General features: G+C 48.8%; 2 protein-coding genes across 4 annotated transcripts in view; one reads left to right on the top strand and one right to left on the bottom strand.

Moving 5' to 3' along the window:
* Positions 1-585: 585 nt before the first annotated feature.
* Positions 586-2,842, top strand: NDUFB4 (NADH:ubiquinone oxidoreductase subunit B4). The gene is made up of 3 exons (XM_062618956.1): positions 586-803; positions 1,025-1,171; positions 2,727-2,842. The coding sequence occupies exons 1-3, from the start codon at positions 603-605 to the stop codon at positions 2,784-2,786; spliced, it is 408 nt and encodes a 135-aa protein (XP_062474940.1). The 5' UTR covers positions 586-602; the 3' UTR covers positions 2,787-2,842.
* A 3,242-nt stretch (positions 2,843-6,084) lies between these two features.
* HGD (homogentisate 1,2-dioxygenase) overlaps positions 6,085-25,499 on the bottom strand; it is a 339,522-nt gene continuing 320,107 nt past the window's right edge. For all 3 annotated transcript variants that reach the window (XM_062618844.1, XM_062618825.1, XM_062618834.1), the window contains 12 exons: positions 23,404-23,492; positions 21,549-21,654; positions 17,667-17,726; positions 16,731-16,822; positions 16,209-16,243; positions 14,943-15,022; positions 14,713-14,812; positions 12,135-12,259; positions 11,429-11,533; positions 10,142-10,268; positions 6,881-7,062; positions 6,085-6,393 (listed from right to left, as the gene is read on the bottom strand). In XM_062618844.1, the coding sequence (XP_062474828.1) occupies positions 6,262-6,393; positions 6,881-7,062; positions 10,142-10,268; positions 11,429-11,533; positions 12,135-12,259; positions 14,713-14,812; positions 14,943-15,022; positions 16,209-16,243; positions 16,731-16,822; positions 17,667-17,726; positions 21,549-21,654; positions 23,404-23,492 (1,233 nt within the window). In that variant the 3' untranslated portion in view covers positions 6,085-6,261. The remainder of the gene's footprint in view (positions 6,394-6,880; positions 7,063-10,141; positions 10,269-11,428; positions 11,534-12,134; positions 12,260-14,712; positions 14,813-14,942; positions 15,023-16,208; positions 16,244-16,730; positions 16,823-17,666; positions 17,727-21,548; positions 21,655-23,403; positions 23,493-25,499) is intronic.

Below are 25,499 nucleotides of genomic sequence, written 5' to 3'. Positions count from 1 at the left end.
GTTGCTCCAAGCCCCTGTGTCCAACCTGGCCTTGAACACTGCCAGGGATGGGGCAGCCACAGTTTCTCTGGGCACCAGCGCCTCAGCACCCTCACAGGGAAGAGCTTCTGCCTAAGAGCTCATCTCAGCCTCCCCTCTGGCAGGTTAAAGCCATTCCCCCCGTCCTGTCACTACAGGCCCTTGTCCAGAGTCCCTTTCCGGGTTTCCTTGAAGCACTGGGAGCTGCTCTAAGGTCTCCCGTTGAGGAGCCGTCTCTTCTCCAGGCTGAACCAGCCCAGCTGAGAGATCAAATATTTTGTGTCGGCTTGCACGGTTTAGGGCTGTGACAGAGATCACAGCCATGACCACCCCGCTATCCCCAGGGCTGCACAACGCCCCTCACAGACCTCAGCTCTGCCTCGGAGCTCCTGCTCCTCCCAAAGCGGAGGGGCCCGGCCCCTTAACCTCCTGGCGTCAGGAAGGCACCAACCTCCCATGGCGGCCCCCCCCTTTCCCAGACGCTGCTGAGGGGGTGATCAGCACCCCCGGCCGCCAGGGGGCGGTGTCGGCCGCGCAGGCCGGAGCGGGGAGAGGCGGGTCTCTCCCGGCGCCCTGTGTCCAAGATGGCGTCGGAGGCGCCTGTGAGCGCCGCCGAGCGCTACCGGCCCAACCGCTTCGTCTCGCTGCCGGCCGAGCTCGACCGCAGCACCTTCGACGTGCCGCCGGAGAGCCGCCGTGCTGAGGCCGAGCGCTTAGCTATCCGCGCCCGGCTCAAGCGGCAGTACCAGCTGCAGCTGAACAACCCCAACCGTCCGCCAGTCATCGTGAGTGGGGACGGGGCCGCGGGGACAGGGAAACGCGGGGCTTGTCCGCAGCGCCCGGTGTCCCGGGCATGGTGCCGTGAGGGCGAGGCGCTGCTCCGTCCTCCCCGTGACCTTGGTGTCCTTCCCGGCCTGGCTTTGCAGGCCCCAGCGGCGGGGGAAGGGGCTGCGCGGAGGTGAGCAGGGGCCCTGAGGCCTCACTGTGGGGTTTGTTTCCAACCCAGGAAAACCCTGCCCTGACCCGCTGGGTCTACGCCCGGACGCACAATGTGTACCCTACCTTCCGCCCGACACCGAAGACGTCCTTCCTAGGGCTTGTTTTTGGCCTAGGCCCTCTCCTCTTCTGGGCTGCTGTCTTCAAGTTTGAAAGGGTGAGTTGGCGATGTGGAACGTTGGTGAACGTCCCGGTGTAAAGTGAGGATCTGCTTGGAGACTGAATGGATGGAATCCTCTTGCACCTGAGGATGATTAATACCGTTAAAGTAATGAGGGAGGGAAGGTTGCTACTGAGCCTGCTGTCTCAAAGCCTCAGAACTGGTTGCAAAGTCCTGTAGTGCTGAGAGCCCTTTATTGTACCCTGGGGTATGGCCACAGTTTCCCTGATTAAGATATTTTGCTACAATAAAGCTCTCTCTAGCACTGACAGTACAAATTAATCGTAAAATACCATTATTTTCAGCTGTTGACATGCAGTAGCTATGCTTTCTAAAATAAATAAATAGGGAGCTTATGGATAACAGACCTCTCAGTGTCTCTGTAAATGCTTGACCATTTCTCTAAACTCATGAAGCAAATGGGGAGGAGTACTTGTGCTGATTACAGTGCCTCCTCTCAGCAGCATGGTTAAGATGTTAAGGTTTATCTCACTTCTGGTCTAACTCCTGAAATGCAGACTTCAGAATCTGAGCAATTCTGAAAAAACTCAGCTATATACATACATAAGAAAACGCTGTGTAATGGGCAGACAGTGGCTGTGTTCACTAGTGAATCTGTGGCTATTTCACTCTTTTGCACAAAAGTAGCATTTTTAGATCAAGTCATAAACCAAAAAGCACAAACATTAATTAAAATGAATAGAATATTTGTAGGGAACGTTGTTTGCTAGGATGGATCAAAAATGCAGGTTTTAGGAAATACAGCATGTTGATAGAAATGTTATTGAGACTTCAGCATCTCCACAGTATTTTGTCATGGTGGTTTGGTTTTGTATGTGAAGCCACAGCTGGGCTTAGCCACCAAGTGTGGCTTAGCATGTGAGTGCTTGACAATAAACCTGTGTGGGTGAAATCCAGCCATAATTGCCTGGGAATGTTTAAGATGAACTCTTCAATCTAGTCCCAAGAAAAAATTGTTTTCCATTATTCCAGTTCCTTTACTGATGTTTGGGTTTTTTTGTGGTGGTGTGTAAAGTACAGTATCTGTAGTGTCTGTGTACTGTAACAATACTTGTCAGCAAAGTCTGTGACTGCAGGGTGAGATACAAATGGGCTGAATGTTAACACAGGTATATTTGGGCAAGTTACTACAAAGTCTCTTTGTAACTGGATTGCTCAGCCGGAAGGAGGAGGTAAAGACTATGTATAAATTCCCTGCGACACAACTAGTTAGTTAGGTGAAAAATACATTCGAAGGAATTGGTCTCTGCTGGCCTGTGAGAGTGGCTGGATTTGCAGAGATGTCAATCTGAGCACGTCTTCTGTAGCTCAGAAGCTAGGTGAAGCTAAATGCCTTGTTCTTTTTCACTTTTTAACCTCATCAGCTGTTAAGTTTGTGCTTATAGAATCATTTAGGCTGGAAAAGACCCCTAAGCTCACATATGATGCCATCTTCCTATAGTCCATGCTGAAATACTAGAACTGCTTTTCTCTTATCCCAGGTTGATTAACTTCTTTAATAGGATGCTGATGAATGTTCTTTCTTCCACAGGATCACAAAGAGAAGCTTATCAAGGAAGGTAAATACGAGCGACCGTTCAGTTTATTTTAAGCTCCTGGAACTGCAGTGCTGCTGATGGCATATAAATAAAATAAGATGTATTGTTACTTGCTGATGTTTCTCCTTCATAAGAATAAATCTTAACAGCTTGTTGGTTGTCTTGCATCTATAACAGTTACTGAAAGTGCAGAAATGCAGGATCTGTATATCTAACACAGATAGATACAGAGTGCCCTGAACAAAACCACTGTACTCCTTTGGTCTACATACAGAGGCCTCTTAAACTGTGGAAGTTGCTGCTGTCAGAGCAGCACAAGCTGAAATATTAAGCAGGCCCAGAGCAGCTCCTACAGAACTGCTGGTTGCTTACTAGGTATGTATTCTTGGCATCAGTTTAACTGTAGTTTGCCCTAATCGGATAATAGGCAAGTTCTGTGGTAATCTTTAGTAACTTCAGGAGCCTTCCTAACTGCTCTTAATAAGTTTTTCTTTTCCCTAATAAAAAGCAAGCCTAAACCATGTCTTTCTTGCAGTAAACTTTGGGATAAAATTATCATAGCAGACTTGGAAATAACAAGCTGGATGATGTCATGCTCTAGGTGACTGGCATTTCCACTGTCATTCCTGTGAGTGGGAGACAAGTAATGATAAGGATTTTTATTTTTGACACTGATTCACTACAGAAGAATTCCATTTCATCCCTGAAAATGGGCCATGATTAAAAAAACCAAGCATAGCTAAACCTTGTGCCCACAAAGGTGCCTTCTCTGCTTCTTTTTATAAGAACAAAAGTTGTTTCTGCCTAAGTCAACTGGTAGAAGGGGCTTTGGAATTGTTACTGTCAAAGTACCGGAACATGAATGCAAGGAAAAGATTTTTAATCCAGACTTTTCACATGGCCTGTAGGTGCTATCAATGATCCAACCATCCATCATTCGTTAGACATTGCACAGGTTTCTTCTCAGATGTTGAGGTTAATGCCAAGATCTCAGTCTGATGCAAAAGTTGAAACCTTCCCTCTGTTTGCTGGGAAAGCAGCCTGTGTGAAGTCAGCAAAAGCAGCTCTACCACGTCCCTTGCTGTATGATTAAGATGTAGATACTGGCTGTTTGAAGTCCCTCTCCATCAGAATGAGTTGATGAGTTTTTTCATGTAACCACAAAATGCTTGAGGTGGGAAGGGACGTTTTGGGCATTACCTGGTCCAAGACCCTGCTTAACGAGAGACCCCTAAAGTAGGTTGCCCAGGACCGTGTGCAAATGGCTTTTGAGTATCTCCAAGGATGGAGACTATGCAACCTCTCTGTACAGCCTGTGCTGGTGCTTGGTCACCCTCACAGTAAAAAAAGGGGGTTTTGTTTCTTTGTTTCCTGCTGCAGCTCTTCCCTTTCCTGTCTGGCACATCAGATGCTCAGACTGTGAGGAGCTTGGGACTAAGGTTTTGCAGCAGCTGTACAAGGCCATGGCCTGCTTTTGCAATCCCATGTGTGTTCCCAGCAACCCTCTTATATCTGTCCTCGTGGCTTTTTCTTCTGCTCACTTAACTAAAGCAAACCCAGATTGTTCTCTCTGCAGAACAGCTTCTAAAAGACTGTCACAAATGATATTACAGGTTTCTGCTGTGGGTCAGTGCGGAGAGGCATCAGCGCATGGAGAAAGTGGTATTTAGGGAAAGAAGTAATTGCTTGTCTGAGCATGCTAAATTAACTGTCTTCCTGCTGCCACAAAATAATTTGATCTCCCAGGACCCGTTTCCTCAGCTAATTGGAACTTGAGTTGCCACACACGTAAACTCTCCCTCACAGCTGTATTTGTTTCAGGCCAGCTGAGCAAATGGTTCAGAATGGGTTGTAGATGAGTGCAGTGCCATTAGTCGTTTAGGCCAGCCTTGGACTGATGCTTGTGGCACCTGCCACAGCCCTTCCCTTTGCCATCGCAAGTGTCTGATGCTATGTCCCTGCAGATTTGAGTGTGGTGCTTGGGGAAAGGCTGCCCTACTTTTCTCTCTTGTTCTTTGCAGAACTCTCCGAGCTGCTTTTCTTGCAAGTAACAAATGTGTGATGCTACTGGAGGTGGGGTTGGTTGAGGCAGTGGTGCAGTGTGTAGAGGAAGGAGGGGGGAGTTTCCCTTCAGAAATGTAGGATGAAGACAGGAGAGTGAATGTGCCTCGTGGAATTTTACCCTTGACTTGATGTGTTACCACCCATGTCTGCTTCAGTGATGAATGCATAGCAAGAGAAACTCGAGCCTGCAGGTCACTGGATGATAATTTAGGTCCCAAACAAGAAACAAGCTTTTCCCCACTGCCTGTGAAATTTTCAGACCTCATTTAGCCCTGGATCAGTCTGATTAAATCAACTTCTCCAGCAAATTGATTCTTCTGGATGTTCTTTTCTGAACTGGCTATTTTAGAGTAAACATCTCCCTGTAGATTTTATATTATAATACTTTGCTCAAAGCTGATACTCCCCCCCGCCAAGGATCTGGTGCAGATCCAAAACTGATGATGGGTATAACTGAAGTTAGGAGTCGCAGCTCTGTTTTTCTTTCTCTTTTGGAAAACTGAGGATTGTTTGTCTTGGGAAGTAAGAAACATAGATCTTGCTGGCACCAAGCTTATTAACTGTTTACATGGGTATGTGCTAAAGTGTAGGTGTGAGGTTTGGGGTGCCTGGGCTGTGCTCCTGGTTCCCACTGTATTTGGGGCTTCACTTTCTGCATTGACCCTGTGGAACTTGCCACCTGGGAATAAGGCTTGCATACCACAATGAATGTTGAGGTCCTTTGTGATGTTGTCTGCACTTGAGCTTTCTTCAGGGTGCCAGGAACAAATGCCTGGACTGGCCAGACAAGCCCTTTCACATTTGCTGTGCTGCAAATCAGAACTTTGAGTAGGGAGAGATATTTGACAAGTACTGACAAACAAGTCAATGTTGAAGGATGGCTGGAGCGTGGGATTGGAAAGGAAACTTTCCCTCAGCAGTGAAGTGTTTTGGATTCTCCCACCTTTTCTAATTTGCAGTCTACTTTTCTGACAATCAAAGTCTTCCCTTGGCAGCTATCCACAGATCAGCAGGTTGAAGTGGCCTGCTGTAATAGGAGGCTTAGGTATGGTAGAGCCTTCAGCTCTGTAAAGTTCTACCCTACAGACGGCATAAAATGCTTTGTAGATCCCTAGCTGCTCCCTGTGGAACACACATCACATTTTCAGGAGGCCCTGTGGAGGGAGCTGGCCGTCTCCTCGTGTCCACACAAGGTACAGCATTCACACCAACTGTGTGTGGTGAGAGCTGTGCAAATACTTCAGCTTCAGCATGTCACCAGGAAAGCTTTAATGGGATACTTGAAAGTTAAGAATAATGGTGCATTTTTTATTGCATTTCCCAAGTTAAATAGGGATCATCATTTTCGTGGCTCAGTGGCTGCTGGAAATGCTATTCTGTGCTGGAGTCAACCGTGCCACCCCACGTAGGTATGCTGGATTTCCCTGCCTTCGCTCACTTATTGCAAGCAACAGGTACTTCTCTTTACTTGCACTTAGAGTTAAAATGGCTTTTCAGAGCTTCCCAGCACTTGTAGTAGTTTTTATCTAGGCGTTTGGAGGTCTGGAGGCCCCATTTGGTGATGGCAAGGCTGAGGGATGATTCGAACATGAAGGCCTGTTGGGAAGAGGGAAGGCAGGTTAGGCCAAGGGAGCGGGAGTTTAAATCCAGACAGGGTGGCTTTGCTCTACCGCAAACAGCTTGATTCAGCCTGGGGAGAGAAAGCTGTTTGGAGCTGGCATTGCAATGCTGGTATTAACCAGATCCCAGGAGTGACTTTGAAACTCCCTTCATGCCCAGGAAAGCCAGGTTGTTCCAAAAGCCCTAGTTCAAGGTCTACTCATCATCATCGTTAGGTTTTTAGGGGGTGGAGAAAGGAGGACAGTCAGGGGTTTCACTTCTTTGTCCATAGCCTAAGACAAAACTGAAGCAGCATGAGAAGTCCCAGCTTCCTGCTCAGGCAACAATGTACGTGGGCAGATGAGCAAAGCTGCTGCCATCCCATATCTCCAGGGGAGCTCCTGGGAGCTGAATGCTGCAGCAGTTTTGTCCAAGTACTTGCCATGCTGTACTCAAAATCTTACTAGCTCCACTGGCTCCTTACCATGGTCCCTTCTGCAACCCTCTCAGGCTCCAGCTTGGCTTTGCTCGCCTTCTCAAAACACTCAGCGTCCGGCCCGTGAGGAGTCATCATGCTGTGCAAGCTGGCCCCTCCAGGCTGGAAACCTTCCTCCTTTGCTTCATAGTGGCCTTTGATGAGCCCCATGAATTCACTCATGCAGTTCCCTGCAGGAGGCAGAGAGAAGAGGTTGCAACACAACGTGTCTGGGAGGCATCACAGCTGGGCTATTAGCACTTTGAAACCCACAAGCTAAGCTGGGCTGGGTGGAGTGGAGGTTCCTAAGCAGGGTACCACATGAGGCCATCTGGGATCCTACAGGCAATGCTTGTAAAGCTGTACAGGTTTTATTCCACTCTTAATTATCTGGATTCAGAAATACAGCTGCCTAATGAAGGTTCCTCCTGTACTTTCCCTACCACCTCAAGCTATGTAAGTACTACACCTGCACATGGACTGCACAGTGTAACCTGCTATTTAGAGACTTGGATTAGATATCTTAAAGTACTGCAAACGAAGGTCTGTACAATCATCCCTGTGTTACAGGCACAAACTGCAGGGCCAACAGTCTGGCAAGAGAGCCTGGTCTGCTGTCCCAGGATATAAGCATGGAATCATTTTGTTTTATACCCTTTCACCCCCTCTAGTCCAGCCAGCCCCTTCAGTACCTTATGCTTTTGTTTTGTGTTACCTGTTTCTCAAGAGATACTGTATGACCAGAGACAAGGAGCCAAATGCTGTCCTTCCCTGAGGAAGAATAAGTATACCCTCTGAAACCAGTAACTTAGGTGACGATGGCTATATCAAATAATTCAGTACTCACTGAGTTATATTCCCTGCATGTGAAATACCGTAACAACTGCCATCCCAACTGCCTTTCACCTTTAGCAGACCTGATGTGACTAAACAATATGGCAACATTCTGCTTAGTGGTCAGTTTTTGCAAAACCAGGACATGCTTCTGTAGCTATGTTATCTATAGCCCTTTTTAACCACTAGTTTGCTTTGTAAGTACAATCCAGGTCTGAAATGTTTAACAACAAAACTAATTTAGCTCAAAGCAGAATTGGCCTGCATATGTATGCAAACATTCATTGATTTTCATCCCAAGTTGTCAGTGTCTCATTAAGACTGGCTTGTTACAAGCTTTTCATTAATGCTTGGCATTCAGGCTGCCGTACAGGCCCCAAGACCTGAACTGCCAATGCTTCTGTGACAGGACTCATAACATCACTTAGAAAGCATGGGCAGGTGGGTAGGAAACAAGGCTGGGACTTCAGAGATGAGCTGAGTCCAGTTTCTTGTTCATTCCTGCATGATCCCCAACAACTTAGGTGTGCTCCATTCCCTATTGGTGAAATCACATTGTCTTCTACAAGCAGGATGTTGTGACATTAGAATCCCTTAGTGGCCATTAGATACTAAGTCCAGCCTTGAAAGAATTGCACAAGTACTCTCGCAGACACACGTGCAACGTATGCCCACAGGATAAAAACTGCATCAAACATTTTTCAATGTGTGATCCTAGGACCCTAGGAGTACTTCACAGCTTCCAAGGAGGTAGAAGGGTGACCAAGAGAAGTCAGTATTTATGAGCTGCACCACCTTTGCACGTGAAATTGTTGCAGTGTCTGGGGGGAATATTTTTGGCCCATCATTGCCGTATTTATACTTGGGGCAAAGGTAATGCAAGACAGAAAATGAGCTGCTCTGTCTTGTTCTCCCTCTCTTAATGGTACAAGATTTTCATCACAGCACTAATTTTAGAGGGAACAAACATGTGCAGTGTCTTGATAATTGACTGTTGTCTGACTGTTGACTGTTGGCAGACTGATGGCTGCCTTACCCACTCAAGCTTTGCTGCTGCATGGCTGGGATAGAGTAGACAACCAACCTGCTCATCAGTAATTTAGTGCTCAAGCCTATGGTTGAGGTACTGTGGTCGAGTGAGCAGCTGCGGTAGCTTTCTGCATGGGTACTCTTAGATCACAACATGGAGAAGAGAATGAGAGTTAATTCATCTGTCTTTTACCAAAGACAAAGCAAGGTTGAACAACTTCATGGTTGTTATGGCTCACAGTGCATCCATGGAAGGTTAGCAAAGCTCTGCTGATAAGCAGCACCTTAATCCTGATAACACGCAGCATGTCTCACCTCCGAGGGTCTAACAAGAAGTGACTTGGCACTATCCCAGCATGTTGGGAGACATGTTTCCATGTCACACTCATTACTGCAAATGAAAGCAGAATGATGAGGCGGGACTTTGCCTGTGAGATTTACTCCGATGGCTGCACAGCTGCCTGCTATGCTTGCAAGTGACACTAATTCTGCCAGCCCCCAAGATGCTTGGAAATATATCTAAGTAGCAGGAGAACCTGGCTATTAAACTGTGCTTAGTGTGCAGAAAGCCCCTCCGCACTTCAAAGTGACCACAGTATGACCTTGATAGCTTCTGAGATGGGCAGACAGAAGGGATGCAGGATGGGTGAGCTTTCCCCCTCAGTCTCACAGAGCAGGGTGCTTCATCCCCACCCTGAAGGGCAGTCCTTTGTGTAGAACTGGATTTCTACTATCCATTCAATGCAACATGTGGCCATGCTCAGCCAAAATAGAACCAAAAACTGCCACCAAAAAGAAACAGCATTGGTGATGGCAACCAAATCCCCAAAACATCAACCACCTTTCTGCTTGAGAAGGAGCCCAGTTCCTGACCTCTGGCTTCTTAAATGCCAGAGGTACCTTCATCACTGTGCAGGTGGTGAAGAAGGGCTCAGGAAAGCCAGTTCACTCCTTCACTGTAATGATCTGACCTATATGTGGGCTTGGGCAGCTCTAAATCTCTCTGCTTCTCACCACTTGTGATAGCATATTCCCCTTTATCTCTGTACTCTAATGAGATTAAGTAATTCAGGGCTGGATGACAGGACAGTTGCTGATGAATTTGTGTAATGCCAAGTTCAATACGCACCCAGTCTCCATGGGAGCCCCTTGAGTACACATGCATCTATCTATGCAGACACAACCAGTCTATCACCTCTGAGTTTTCCTGAGATGCTCTAAATAGGAACATCTTTGGGTTTGTTCATTTTTCAGGGAGGAGTGGCTGCCTCCTAGAAGCTGACTCTAATGGTGCCAAGGGCAACAAATCAGACTGCTTGTTCCCTACACACGCTCTCAAATCAGTGAAGGCTTGTTTCTGTCTCTGCAGTCCTGTAGTCAAGCACAAGCAACAAAGAGCAGACGTACGGTGGTAGTACGGCGGCCGGAAGGTGTTGTTAGCTACCCCCCATCGCGGGGGGAATATGACAAAGTCAGCGAGTGCCACTCCAAGACGGGTCGACTTGGCTGTCAGGACAGTGAAAATAGAAGGATCCTGAAAAACACAAGGCAAAAGGCATGAAACAGAGCAGGGCCCCCAGCTGTCTGTTCAGGTCATCCAGCCAGTAGAGCCTGCCTGATACAGCTTCTCCCTTGCCTAAACACTTCTTGCAACCTACAGCTGGTGGTGTGGGTGAGATTTGTGATAGCACCCAGCATTTTCATCCCATTCTGAACATGGGGGATGGGACTGGATGGTTATTCCTTTGAGCAGCTTTGGAGAGCCTTCCCCACCCTGGCCAAACACCCTTGGAGCCAGCGACACAGATGTAGGGGAGGGACAGCCCTGCAAGATGGGTACTGTAACTCCAGGAGCAGTCTTTAGTACTCCTCCTACCATGAAATTGCACCTCTTCCTCACTGTTTCCAGAGGACAGGAACATCCTACTGGAGACATTTAGCCACAAGCCCTGTTCATTTACAATCAAGGAGAAGAAATTTGATGAGAAATTGGGCCTTGCTTCAAAGGTTTCTGAAGTCTCTAGTCCAGTAAAGTGATGTTCTGGGCTTTGATCCCCAAACCATCCTTCTACTGCCAGGTTCTCCTGGAGTTTATACAATACCTTCCGTTGGTTTTCTCACTAGAAGTGCTCCAGTCTCCTTGCACACCCACTTACAGAAGCAGTGCCAAGAGATGGCATCGCTGCAGGCACCTCTCCCACTGGGATGGTTTCCTTTTTAGAAGAGCTGCTCACATTAGTTTTGGCTTTAGTTATTTTCTGTAAGACCTAGAAATGGTTGCAGTGAAAGCTGCCAGCTCCTCCAATGAATTTCAGTGCTGGGCGCAGAGAAACCAGGGCAAGAAGTCTGTGCAATTGCCAGAAATAAATTAAGGCAAGAACATGAAGCAAAAGTCCTTTGGCTGATTGCACAGTGTGTGTTGGCTTCAGTATTCAGCCCTCCTCCTGGGCACAGGAATTCTACGCTAAGCTGCATAAAGCTGCTTAAGAAGCTGACCAACCTCCAGTTATGTTTTTGTACCACAAAGGAGGTTGTCTTTCTCTGCAAGAGCTTGGTTTGGGCCCAGGGAAAGCAGTGGAAGAGATTTCCCTGGGTTTCTTAGAGCACTTTAACAGGCCCTTTGTGCTCAGGAGGGGTTTGCCTGGTATGGTATCCACAAAGCATCGCTTTGCCTTGCCCAGCTCCAGAACTTACCGCATGGTCAAAAGCAACAGAGTTAATGACCATGAATTTTTCCAGATGGTATTTGTATGGTGTGTAGTTCCCGTGCCAGGCTACAACATTGAAGGGAGAGAAATCCTACCAAAGCAAAAAGACAAAGGGTTACCATATACAGCCTTCCAACTTGCTGCACATACGCAGGGCACTGCTCTTTGCCTAATTCGTGCTGGGGAGATGTACATGATCAGCCTGGAGCATGAAGCCCTTTAGGCACAGCCCAGCACTGCAAGGATGTGGTTTTCCTTACAATTTCCACTTGGTGAACCTCAGCCCTCCCGCTGGGGCTTGCTCTCTAACATCTTTTGAGTGCACAGGCAGTGCTTGAACAAGGCCAGCTGCAGCACTGGCTCTCTGGTAAGGAAATCCTGGCTTGTCACAGCAGCCCCAGCTCCTCTCTCCTACCCTATCACTGTAAACAGTATGGAAAGAGTGAGGCAAAAACCATCACTGAGTCTTTGGGCAACCAAGTCTTCACAAGCACTTTTTTTTTCCACACTGAGGCACCTCAGCTGGGAAGATGTTTGTCCCAGCAAACCAAGGTCCATCAGGTGAAATCCTGCTCCACTTAACCTGGCAGGACCTCCTGAGACTACATGCAGGGTACCAAGCTGCATACCCCAGGCCACACACTGGCAGTCGCTGCACTTCAGCATTACCTGTTCCCCCAGCACATCCTCACCTGCTGGGCTGCAAACAGCTTGCCCTGGTACTTGCTGATCACCGTGTAACCCCCCGGCACTTGGCGGTCCTCGTACCATGCGACGGGCACCAAGAAGTCACGCGGGTTGGCCAAGCCATTGGCTCCTGCAAAAGAGAGATACCAAAGCTCTTTGGGCAAACTGCTAGCAAAGTGAGAGGCTGGTGCAAGTCCCTGGTTTTGTGGGTGCCCTTCTGCATCATGAATGACCCTGCTGCTGCTTGGCCCACAAGGAAACCTGAAACAGTCATGTACTTCTTCTGCTCCGATAAGGATGTAACTGTAATACATCCCAGTGTTTAAGTCCATGCTTCCCTTATGTGATGAAGACATTTGCCTTCTGAACAAGATTAGTATGTCATCTTCAATTAAAGGCATGTAACAACTAGGAGTTAAGCAAAAATTAAGCAATTCTTCCCTGTGAGAGTGCTGAGGAGCTGGCACAGCGTGTCCAGAGAAGCTGTGGCTGCTCCATCCCTGTCAGTGTCCAAGGCCAGGTTGGACACAGGGGCTTGGAGCAACCTGGTCTAATGGAAGGTGTCCCTGCCCATGGCAGGGGGAGTTGGAGCTGGATGAACTTTAAGGTCCTTTCCAACCCAAACCATTCTATGTTTCTGTTACAAAAAATGGAAGGTGAATTGCTCTCTGTTCCTGGACATCCTTCTGGTTGGACCATTAGCCACGCAGAATTTATGTGTCATGTCATGAGGGGCAAATAAACTTCCAAATGCTTGCAGAAAGGGTAATAATATAAGGGCTAGTGATATACCTACAGACTCTGGGCACACTGAGGGGTTGGTTAGTGTGAGGAGAGCGTTTTCAAAGTGCAAAGCACCATATGGGTGCTGAAGTGTTCTTCTTCACCTCATTAGTATTATTGTTACAAAGTGGTTTTGAATTTCTTGGATAAAAATGCAGACATTACTACTTGCTGCTAAGGTTTAACAGCCAGTGCTTTTCTCCAGCTGTCAGTTTCCAAGTGAAAAGTGAAGTTAGAATAAAGTAAGACTGAAATACAAAGGATCTTGGTCTCTGAGGGAAAGGTGGGTAGGTGGTGAGAAGAGGAGCTCTTATAATTACCACCTCCTGAAAAGGTTTACAGGCAAGTTCTATTCATTTTCTTTTCTCCAGAAAGTAAACTTTAGAATAGATTCCTGCCTTCTGAAAATCAAAAAAATACTAAAGCCCCAAATCCCCAAAGTCCAATAGTGTCTGGAAAACTAGCTAATGGGAAAGCTTGTTACAAACAGGCTGGGGCAGCGCTATCAATAATCAAGTGAAGCAGGCAGAGAGTGTAGGAAGTGGGTAAAGACAGGTAATCTTATCTAGCTGAAAGAAAAGCTGCTGAAAAATCATTGTAGGCTCCTCGTGGAAAGAGATGTGCCCAGCATGTCATACGGGAGAGATGGGAGAAATCCCAACAAACAGCTGCAAATCAGATCAGTTCCCCACTGCAAGAATGACCGGCTTCAGTTTCACTATGGCCATGAGATGTTTGCAAAGGCGCACTGAATGCAGATGGGCCATGCCAAGCTTGTTACTGACTGATAATACCTAGGTGGTTTACTTCAAGCATGGCCAGTCTTTTAGTTCTCACTGAGAACTGTAAAACAAGCCTAGTCTGCTGGGGAAAAGAAACAACCCAACCGAAAATGAAAACCAACCAATCCCAAAACACTGCTCTGAAAGTGGAGAACTATTGGTACCCGTTTTGTATTTTACCTCTTACAAGGGGAGTTTCACTTCCCTTCCCTGAGATAATTGATAAGGAAAGTAAATAAGCTGAGCTGAGCAGCTCCAGAAATCACAGCAGGGATGGTGGGGCTTCGATGCCAAGCACCCTCGTGGTATCTTCACTGCAGCAAGAGGCTGTGCCTCTGCGATATGGGACATTGCACAGAGCAGGAGGCAGCTTGCACAGAGGAGCTGCTCAGTGAACACAGATCTGCCCCTGGCAGCACAACATGGAGATGTGAACATGTTGCTGATCCAAGTGCTGTGCAGTTCATGTTATTGATTTCTAGTTCTCCAAGGGGAACAGCTTCTGACACTAACGTGCTCTAGGCTCTTGAGCTCAAAGGTGCCTCCATTAACAGGGATGGGGGAAAAAAAAAACATGTGATTACATCTAAAACTGGGCTTTAAGAATATCTGTTGCCTTTGAAATCTGTCTTTCCTTTTACCAAGTAAATTCTTTGCTATCACCCCAGTTTATGCCTCATCTACAAGTGAGAGGCATCAGTGATGATGGCCTTTGAGTTTCTTTTGGTAGGAACAGGTTCAGAGCTAGCAGATGGGGACTTGCAGACTAGAAGGGAAGAGAGAAAGTGGAAAAAGGGGTGGGAGAGAAGCGTTCCCTTCAGTGACAGGGGAATCTTGAGACAACTGGGCTGTCACATTTTTTGGAAGGGGATGCTTGCTCTGATGGGTGGAAAGCATCTTTGTGAAGGAGCATGTGCATGGGGGGATGCATTTCATAGGATATAAAAGGGCAGATTTGGGCCTGCAGTTCATGTCTGTCCCTATGAAATCCACTGCAGCTGTGACTGGAGATTGTTACCAATGGGTCCCAGGTCAGGCAGCTCAAAGTGTGCTCCATACACCTCCAGGATGTAGCCTCTGGTCTCTCCAAAAACCTCCACACTGAAACGCATTCCTTGCTGGAAAATAAAGGAAGATAACTAGGATCCTCCCAGGACTTTGGTGATAAACCATGAATGGCTGAATGCAGGAGCTGGCTTGCTCCAGCATCGGGCTCTGAGCTATAGACAGGGTGCAGTCAGCCCTTACCTGGATAACACAGATTTCATTGGGCTCCACTAGCATCTTCCCAAACTCGGTTGTGATGAGCAGTTTCCCTTGCTGGGGCACTGTGGAAACAAAATGCAGGCAGAAGAGCTAAAGCAACATGGTGATTGCCATCTTCTCTGCCCCTCCAGAGCACCCAGGCTGAACAGAAGAGCAATGGGCTCTTTCTGGCCCTGCTTCACAGCAGGACTGGGCTCCCTCTCCCTTGCAGAGCCTTGCAACAGAGGTGCCCACACTGGAGGGAGAGCTTTGAAACCAGCCCCATGGTCCCTAAGTAACAGCATACATGTGTGAGGTTGGACCATCCATTACTTCGTGGTCACTTGACATAGTGTTTGTGCCACAGTCCAAATAAATGGTATTTGATGCATTTGGGGCCATACCTGTCTGTCTCATGATCCTTATTCAAAACGGTGCATGTACCCATCCTTGTCATGACTGTAGCAGTGTGAGATGCTTGGGAATAACTAATTCTCCCTGCTTCCCAAGGGTAGAAGCAATGCTTCTCTAATATCTGCATTCTTTTCTGTGACTTGTCTGGTGTAGGAGAGCTCACATTTTGAGCTGGAAAACTAGCAGATTTACAAAACCTGCCCTGGCATCTTTACTTCACGGTAGTGAAGGAGGTGAGTGAGAACAATTTAATAGCTATTTGATGGGAGAAATGTTTCTGTTGATGACCTGAAGGCATTTCTGTCCCTTGGTCAAGAAAGATACAAGCAAATATCTGATACTGCTCAGAATGTTTTTCAGCAGGTACGCACCTCATGTGCCAACCTCAGCAGTCACTGTGGCAGTCTGGTTGCCTGAGGCTAGCAGAGCATGGAAGCTAAGCTGCCGTGCCAGATACTGTTGGACTGAAGCAATGAAGGCATCTAGCTATCAGCTGTTCAGAAATCCTGAGGTTGATGTTTTCCAGAAAGCCTCCACCTGTGGTGTGCCTCATACCAGCCTGGGAGGCACTGGGAAATGACCCCTGAGCACCACACCAATGAAGCTGGGTCACTGCTCAGAGCCAAAGTTGCGGTCTGGCACAGGGATGTGCTCTCTGAGCTGAGCAGGAGTAGTGCAACCTCCCCAGCAGCCCAGCTAGTGCCAGACCACCCAATGTGGATGGCATGAGGGTAAAGCCAACCCTCTCCTCCAAACATCGGCTGTAGGGCCCAGGGCTCTGGAAGAACAAAATGCCAGGCAAGTGGCAACCCAGGTAAACCCTTGTGGGGGGAAAGGAAAAGCCAAAGTAGTTACCAATCAGGAAGTCACCATCCGAATTATAAAGGCACCTAAAAAGGAAGAACAGGAATGTCAAGGTGACGTAAGCCCCAGGCACTTGCTCACACCATGACCACAGCTGGAATATTGACATGGCAGAGGTCTCCCTTTGGCACCAGAAATGCTATCTGCAAGTCAGTGAATGCAATATACTGGCCAGTGCAGAGGAGGGACGTTTAACGTGCCTGGCTGACTTCCTGCAGGAGCCACTGCAGGGGTAGCAATGCCCACTAGAGGCCTCTGAGTCATGTTGACCTCTGAGAAGCAGCTCTGGGATGAAAGCACCTGGATGCAACACATCCCCCCTCGCTGCATTCCCATGCCCATCTTCCTCCTTCTCTTGGTGGCTCCTCACCCACTCCCCCAGTGCTTGGCCATGGAGCAGAACCTGCTGTGGCCACCATGAGCACCTTCCCTGTGCACACAGGGACATAGAGACAGCGACGCCAGGAGCAGCTGGACTCCAGCACAGCACCCTCCAGCATAGCAGGCACTGACCTGTTGAGCATAGACGTGTTGCAGACGAAGATATGGATGGCGATGCCATTGCGTCCTCTGGGCTCGCCGGCACCACACAGGGTGTGCAGTCCCTACGGGCAAACCCAACCATCAGGAGTGAGCACAGGCAGCAGGGCAGGGGCAGCCCCCTTTCCTCCCCTCATCCCCTGCTGTGACTCTCCCCCTCTCCCTGCTTCCCGTACCACTACCAGCCTTTCCTTGTATGGCCTCTGCCAAACATGTTGGTTTTGCACCTCACATACAGAGACAAACTGGGGCTGTTCAGCCTGGAGAAGAGAAGCTGAAAATGGAGACCTCAGAGTAGCTTCCAGTGTCTGAAGGGGGCTACAAGGATGATGGAGAGGGACTCATCATCAGGGACTGTAGTGATAGGACAAGGGATGATTGGTTCAAACGGAAACAGGGGAAGTTCAGGTTATATATAGGGAGTAAGTTCTTTACTGTGAGGGTGGTGAAGTGCTGGCAGAGGGTGCCCAGAGAAGCTGTGCAGTGGTCAAGGCAAGTCTGGATGGGGCTTGAAGCAACCTGGTCTAATGGAAGGTGTCCCTGCCCATGGGAGGGGGTAGGAACTGGGTGATCTTAAGGTCCTTTCCAACCCAAATCTTCATGATTCTGTGATTCTATATTAAATGTTTCTTAAAAATCCATGGAGGCTGGTGTGTCCCAGTTCACAGACTAGGAGAGCTGAGGCTGGGGCTTTTTTAGTTGAGAGTTCCTGGAAAGGCAATGAAGAAAATCAAGTCCATTGCCAGCTGGTTGGAATCTGGGATCCTCTCCCCTGCCATGGATGCTCTGCAAGCCCAGTGGTATCAAAACCAGTGCTGTTAGCCCAGTGCTGAGCATCCCATGTGCCCCACAACCCCACCAAAGGAGCAAGGCTGGAGGATCCCCCATGCCCTATCCCCCTGAACTTACGTTCACAAAGTCCAGCTTATTCTGAAGGGCTTTTGGGATCTCAAAGGGTTTCCATCGGACCTAGATGGAAGCAAACAAAAAGCAAGAAAGAGATGCCAGTGGTTATAATGCAAATGGTGGCAATTCACAAGGAAGCAGAACCTCATCCTCCCCCTGCTTCCCTGCCCTCTGCGAGCTGAGGTAGCTTTGTCTTTCCTCTTTGCCTTGCTTCATTTGGTTCACAGGTTTCTTTTGGCTTATGAAGTTTTTCTTCCTTTTTAATCATAATCTTGTAAAATAATTGGCAGGCGTGTGTAGTGCCAAGGTTAAAAAGAAAACCCTATTTTAAACCTGTCTCTTCCTCTATTACCAACAACACCACTGAGAGCGAAGAAATTCAGATGAGCCAGCTTTCCACAGCCAAATTGTTACGGTCCTGTGCTCCACTCTGTGCTGAGTGATTCACTCCCTCCATGACCCGAGCGGAACATTCCTGTTTGCTCCACCTCATTTTCCCCACATCTGAAGCAGAAATATCTCTACCTGCTGAGTGGGAGCTGTGAGCAGCACCAATTATTTCTTGCAAAGCCTGTCAAGATCCTCAGGCAGAAGGTGCCGGAGGAGTCAAAAGGATTTATCATGTTAAGCTCAGGATCATATTAAGGGTCTTTGCAACTCTTGGGAACAAGATGCTGCAGCCTAAAGACCCTCTCTGGGGGTGTGAGTTCAATGCACACCAACCCAAACACCCCAAATTAGAAGGATGTTGATGTGGCCAGTTCCAGATATACCCCCGAATCAAGATTCTTGATCCCAGATGGAAGTACCTGTGACTCTGGGCATCAAGAACATTTTCTTGCTTTAATTTACCCGACCTAATGGTTCTTAACATGTTTTTGGGCTGTTGCCGTGAGAAAACCAAGCTCGTGCAACCCTGTGTCTGTGCCTGCTGTTCCCAAAACATGTGAACTATGTGAAGTTTGAGCTAAATTTGAAAGGTATTCTAAAGATACTGAATTCCCCCAAGCATCATGAGGGTTTCCAAACCCAAATCAAAATCCAGACTCTCCTGAAGGGCCAGCCTCAAGAGGAAGCAGGGAACTGCGTCCAGTGAGTGCATCTGCCAGCAAAGCTGAGCGAAGCAGGGGCTCATCTCTAATGCATCAGCTGCACCCCAGGCCTGGCCCTACTACTTGTCCCTTTCCGCTCTGCTTTCCAAAGCCATCTGCTTCCCAAGGGCATCCCGCCACCACAGCCTTGGGTCATCTGGGTTGGATCCATCCCCTGTCTCTTCCTCCCCTCATCCCATTCACTGCCAGGCAAGGCAAGTTTTCCTCCCTGGGAGACCTGGGTAGCTCCATGCTGGGTCCTGCTCAGGGTCACACTGCTGGGTGCTGAGCAGAGGGAGAGAGGCAACTGGAGAAGCTGCATATTCTGGATGGAGACACCAAACGCTCCCAGAGGAGTCAGTGAGATAGTGCTGAACATGGGCTTTGCTTTTGGACTTCTTTAAAGCATGTTTCTCCTTGGTTTCCACGGCAATCTTCCAGACATGAACCTGAGCCAATGCAAAGCATGGCCAGAAGGTGCTCTAGAGCTTGCTCCATTCGCAGCAGTGGGACCTTCCCCAGCTCCCATTCACTTTGTGGCAGCTCTGAAGGGCAGCGGTGGTATCTTGATGTGAACTGTTCCTCTAAAGAGTGTTTGGAGAAGCCTTCAGGGTTGGGAATTGGGACGCAGTTGACAGAAACCATTGAGAAATACTGACAGAAAGGATGTGGAGGGACAAAGAGAGAAGACCCCGAAGGCTGGGGGGGAGAGAAAGGAAGGGAGAATGGGCAAAAGAAGGGAAATAGGTGTCAGGTATAAAGACTATCCAAACAGAAGAAACTTTTCTCACTGAGGAATACGGAAGATGTCAGTAAGCCTACAGATAAAGTTATAAGTATATGCGGCTCCTGCATTACAGTTTCATTTTCACTTTGGTCCCTGTGGACACCTCCACAGTTGTCATTCCTGTGGGATAAGGAATGCAGGAAATCTGTCATCCAGCCCATTGGTTGCAACTGAAAATGGTGTCTGGCCCCTATCCTTCAAAATGCTTGTAAACTGCATAGCCACTACCTGGCCCTGCATGCCCATCATCCTGCATGTTTCTGCCGCATTTGGGTTTCACCAGTGCAAGAAGAGAAGAACAAATGCCCTGAGCCAGAAGTCTGAGAAAGGCAGCCCCAGCCAGTGCCAGGTGCTTAAAATGGGGAAGCTCTTGGTGTTCTTTCCCCGCTGTGTGATGCAAGAGACTGGTGAGAGCACCTGTTACATGACAGGCTCCTTGTGTCCCTGAGGTTTGTCCAATCACTGCATCCTCTGACAAGAAGAGCCACAGCTGATGCATTTGATTTTTTAAACTTGGCGTTTGGTATGGCTATTCATGTCCTCCCTGCCTCTCAATCACAGCTTCCCTCGGTCACCTCTGTTCCAGTCAGGAGAGCTCGCGTCTCTTCCACCATTTCTTGCACGGTTGCCACCCTCTATTTTTTCAGCACCTTCACCCCCTTTCCTCTTTTGTCCCCTGTGCCTTTCATAACTCTGCCATTGTCTTCAGGCAGCGTTAGAGGATATTTTTTTCCCGTTGACTTCAATGGGCTTTGCATAAGGTACCTCCATATGGCCATCCTTTTAGATGGATGACGATCGGGAAAGCTCCTCAACTGAGCTGGGTGAAACACAAAGCACCACAGGAAAGAGTCCATCTTGTCCAACAGACTGAACCCAGTCTCTGGCTCTGCTTCAGAGAGGATGAGAAGGAAAGCAGGAAGTTGACTCCCACTTACTGCTAGGAAATAACCCCTCTGAGTTTGATGATTGCCATTGAAAGCAGTGAGAGAGGGGGCAGGAGCTTTGTTGCTGTTCCCCTAGGTAAAAGATGTACTAAATGTAAGTGGTTTGAGCTTACAAGAGAGCTAGGTATCTTGGAGTTACTGTAATCATACATAACTGTAATTGTAGATGAGGGCTGTGAAAGATGAGGGCATCAGGGATGGACGAAGTGGTAACAGAAATCATTGGCGCTTCATATGGGATGGAGCACCACCAAAGGCACGTAAATACGAGCCTGTCTCCCCTCCTCAGTTAATGGCTGGAAAACGTATTCCAGCAGAGCTGGGAAAGTAGACAAATGGCAAAGCTGCTGGGAGGCTGGAAAATAGCTAATGATTATGTATCAAAGGGCAAAACTGAGAGGGATAAAAACCAGTGACCACGAGAGGAGGCTCAGAGATGTTGAGAGAACAGCAGGAGGAGAGTCAGATCAGCAAAGCCGAACGTTCTGGGGCTGGCAGGGAAGAAATCATGATTAAAGATTATGGCAAGGCTGTAACAGAGGAAGACAAATGCCATGTCTCTGTGAGACTCTCCAGAATGAATCCTGATTTCCCATGAGGGCTGCAGAGAGAAATGGGCTGGCAGCCAGCAGCCTCTCCAAAAGCGCAGGGAAGGAGGAGATGGATGGCAAAGACATGCTGCTGCTCTGCCTGCCGGGCTGAAGCACCGTCAGCCTCTGATGGGGGACACTGAAAAGGAAAGAGCAGCCTGAGAGGCAGCCAACAGGAGCCCCCAGGGGAGATGCTAGATAGCGCAGGTCAAACCTTGTGACACTGCTGGGGGGCAGCACAACCATCCATCAGGCTGGGAAGCAACAAGCATCGCATTGAGGACTGTTCTTCCTTGCATGACCCATAGGTGAGGGGCAGGTGGCATTTGGGACCCAGGTCCTGTGTTGGCTGGACCTCCAGCTCTCTACATTTCTCCTCAGACCTCTTGCAGCCCAGTGCCTTTGTACCCCTCGTTAGCTTAATATTTGACTGTCCCTGGCAGGACCAGGGGTCTTTTCAGCACTGTTACCTGGTTGGGGTCAGGCTCGACTTCATCCCAGTTGTGTGTCAAGTGTCCCTCCTCGAGAGGCTCGAAGGGTTTGTGGCAGACTGAAGGCAGGATCCGATACAGCCAGCTACAAAGAAGGAAAAGATCTGGATTATCCTGAGGAAGAGGTTAGACCCTGTGGGTGGCTGTTGGCTGACTGAGCTCCTAAAGGCATGGATAACATTTACATTGGTAGCAACTGAACCAAAAGGTGTATTAAATATCAAATACCAGCTCACAGCCAGAGACTTCCAGAGGGATGGCTTTTTATTATAGGCTCTAAATACAAGTATGTGCTGTTATATGTACGTAAATGACTGTATGTGTGTTTACATATAATTACATATGTTTACATTCAGAAACACATATGTGTGTATATATATATAAAAGATACAGCTTTATCTGTGGCTGAAATACAGCAATCTCTGAGGTGTAAAAAAAGCCTATTTAAACACAGCTACAAAGCAGTTCAGGCAAGACAGGGATGAGCATACTGTCTAACTGGAAGTGCAGAGGAGCTTTCAGGAGACAGAAGTTCACAGCCAGTGCTTGAATTTGGATGAGTTACTGAAAGTAGCATCCTATGCCTGGCTGGCCATGCCCTTAGGACCACCAGCAAGCCCATGCAGTGAAGATCAGTGGGGATCTGACGTGGGCTTTATGTGGGATGATGCTTCCTACTGCTGTAGGAGGTCCCCCATGCCTCCAGCACCACCTGGACCATCACTCTCCTCCCTTGCTGCCTCCTGTATCTATGGCTGCAGCCCCTGCATACCATGCACAGGTGCAGCCAAGCCTGAAGCTGAGCTTTTAGTTAGGCAGGACAGCAGAGGTAAGGTAATCAGGCAAACCTGAGCTAGGCAGGGCTGCCAGTGCCTTTGATGTGTTACCAGAGGTGGCTGCAGTTTGGGTAGGTGGGAGAAGGGAGGAGGGAGCTCTCCCTTGAGAGCTGGAAAATTTCCATCAAGGACATCTTCGTGCAGCAAACAATGATTCATCCCTTTCCCACACACACCACAAGCTGGCACCAGCCTGGAGAGCAGAGCTCTGCTGGCAGCTCAGATGATGCATTTGCCTTTCATTCGAACCAACAACGGATGAGAGGGAAAAGCTGCTGCAGGAGAAGCAAAATGAGAAACCCCTCCTCTGCAATCTGGTCATGGCCAGAGCATGATGACCAGGATACAGAACGTGATGATCAGGACACAGAGCATGATGACCAGAATAGAGTTCTGGGATGTTTGCTGCCAGCTGGAACAAGCTGGCCCTAGAATCGCTGGGAGCATGGGGTGGTAAGCAGTATGCTGGGTGCCTGGCACTGGCCTGAGGCCCTGGTCAGACCCAAAACAAGGTACAGTCTGAGCTAGCGCCTCACCAGTCCTAGTGCATAGGAGCATCCTTTAGGAGGAGGAACAAGTCCTGCTCAGAGGCTTGGTTTTGATACTCTCCATTAGGTGTGTACCAGTGCCAGGCATAGAGGTGATATATTCCCATCAGCAGCAGGGCTGAGACCCTGAGGTTTTTTTGCACAGCACTCACACCCCGCTCAGGACCATCTGGTCCCCGTGAGCATCCCCTCCCCTTCTTCGCCTCGCTCATAAAACCAGTTTCTTTCCCATCCCGATCCCCCCTTGCTCAGCACTGTCGTAACCCATTACCCTCCCATAGCTGCTCCTCTCGCTCCCCAGTGGGTTTCTGCCCTTGCCTCTCTCCTCATGCACAGAGGAGGCTCTTCACCCGCCTGGCTCGCTGGTGGCAGAGCTGCAGCCACCCCATGGCTCCCCGACTCTCACCCCAGCACCCCATGTCACCCACCCACGGCCAGGGGTCACGGTACCTTCTCTTGTTGGTGGGCCGGGGGCAGGTGAAGGCAGAGCCTGAGAGCTGCTCCGCGTACAGGCCATACGGGCAGACCTGTGGGTTATTCTGAATGGAAGCAGAAGGGAAAACAAGAAGTGAGAAGGAGCAGCAAGGGATTTAGTTCTGGAACCCCTGGAAGAGCACCCTGGCAGGCGCCCAGCACCCTGATCCCATGGGATGAGCCGTGCTCCTGAATCTATGCATCGGCCCTGGTAGTTGTGTCTTCCTGCTCCTATGAGGCTGGGTGCCCCACGGGTGTCAGACAGACCCCACATCCAATTCCCACAAGCAAGAGGACACACAGGTGCCCTAAGGAGTTGGCACAGGCATTGAGGCAACACACCTGCTGCTGGAGCAAGCTGCAAGGGGTTGTGCTCAGTAGGGCTGTCAATCAAAACACCAGGGAAAAGGGGATTATTCCCAACACTTACAGACTGCAAAGCAGACTGTTGTTATGCACAAATGTTTTTGAGACCCAAGTGTGCAGAGGGATTGACCCACAGCATCAGTGTCTGGCTGGCTTTCCAAAGGGCTGATAAAGACATACAGCAGCTGCACCTTTGTTTCTCCTCTCCTGTGCACTAAACACCTCCGTCTCCTCCTTCCCTCTTCCCAGGGAAATGGGTGCTCACAGAAGGCATTTCGGTGGTGTGCTGCTTCCTCCTGGCAGCGTTGTTGCCCAAGAGCAGGAGTGACCTTCCTGGGAGCCTTTGCTTTGCCACAGGGCTTCTGCACTGGAGTACAAAGTGGGCACTTTCCCCTTTGCAGAGCCGTGGGTACGACCAGCACAAGTTTAGCAGCCCTTGTGTGTTTGTAACTGAAGGGCAGATTCCTCCTTTACAGAGAACAGAAACCAAGTATTTTGATCTAAGTAGGCCAGCATCTATTTGTTTGAGATCAGCAAGAAGCAAAGGCATCCAAGAACTGCAGGAAGTACCCTGGTGGGACAGTCATACACCATTTGCTATTCCGAGTCCCCCCTGCAAGGTCTAGTTTAGTATCCTGTCATCCTGCTGCGGCTGTGGGGATCAGCTGTCCTTAGGGAATGCCAGCCATCCACACTGCGCAGACCAGTGGGAAGAAGGAACAGGTAAGGCTCTCATAACCCATGTAGCTTGCAGCCCTCAAAGTCCATCTCTCTGGCATGGGTATACAGTGAAGCAGGGGGATCAATAGCCCTTGTTTATTTGATCTTAGGCAGCAGTACTGCAGATGCCAGTCTTACAAACACTGCAGAGGAGAAAGGATCCACCCCTAGGACTGGAGATGCTTTTTGTTGTAACTCCTTTTCAGGTTGTTCTATTCACTCTTCTGGCACAGAGGCCAGAGCACCTCCTCCTGCTGCTCTGGGCCATCGCATCCAACACAGCCCACGGCCTGTTCCGAGCAGCAGCCACTGCTATTGATCTCCCACATTTGAGGTGCTTCTTTCTCACTTTTTTCTCCCCCCATCTGCTACAGCCAGTCTCAGAATCAAGCCACTGCACTGCTGAGCCATCCGTCTGATCTGGCACAGTGGTTCGCCTTTCTTGTGGGCACGCTGCAGGCTGCAGTGCAGGCCTAGAGGACATACATACACATTTAATGTGTCCTTGTGTTGTGTGCCACTACCCCCACTGGCACACAGCGTGTAAAACATCAGAACTGGAGGGATCCTGAAAATTCATGAAGGGTGCAGCTCCCTGTTTGACCTTAATTCCACTGGTCTCTCTGCACAGAGGGTAAAGAGAGCATCAAGGGATGTCTATGACTGAGCATAAAATGCTGCCATTCAAGTCCAGGGGACTGCAAGAGATCCAAGGGAAGGCGCAGTCAGCCTCACAACATGTGCTGGTGTAAAGGAGACCAGCACAAAGGAGATAGATGGCAGAGCTTTCACTCTTCAGGGTTTCATTCTTGCCTCTGCAGATTGGCTGGCATCACAGCGATTGTGATTCCTCTCTTTAAAACAGAACAACCCCATGTAAGTTATTTTCACCATGTTCAGAAGTTTCTTTTAAGAATGAATGTTTACTGCTATAGGCATTGATGTCCTCTCCCTACAAAGAAGCTGCTCTCCTGCCAAAGGCTCAT

The sequence above is a fragment of the Pezoporus occidentalis genome, unplaced genomic scaffold (genome assembly GCF_034315485.1).
Source record: "Pezoporus occidentalis ecotype Australia unplaced genomic scaffold, CSIRO_AGI_Poc_V1 ctg104, whole genome shotgun sequence".
In the NCBI taxonomy this organism is placed as follows: Eukaryota; Metazoa; Chordata; class Aves; order Psittaciformes; family Psittacidae; genus Pezoporus; species Pezoporus occidentalis.
Note: the sequence above shows the minus strand (reverse complement) of the source record. Positions and strands in the feature narration are given on the sequence as shown.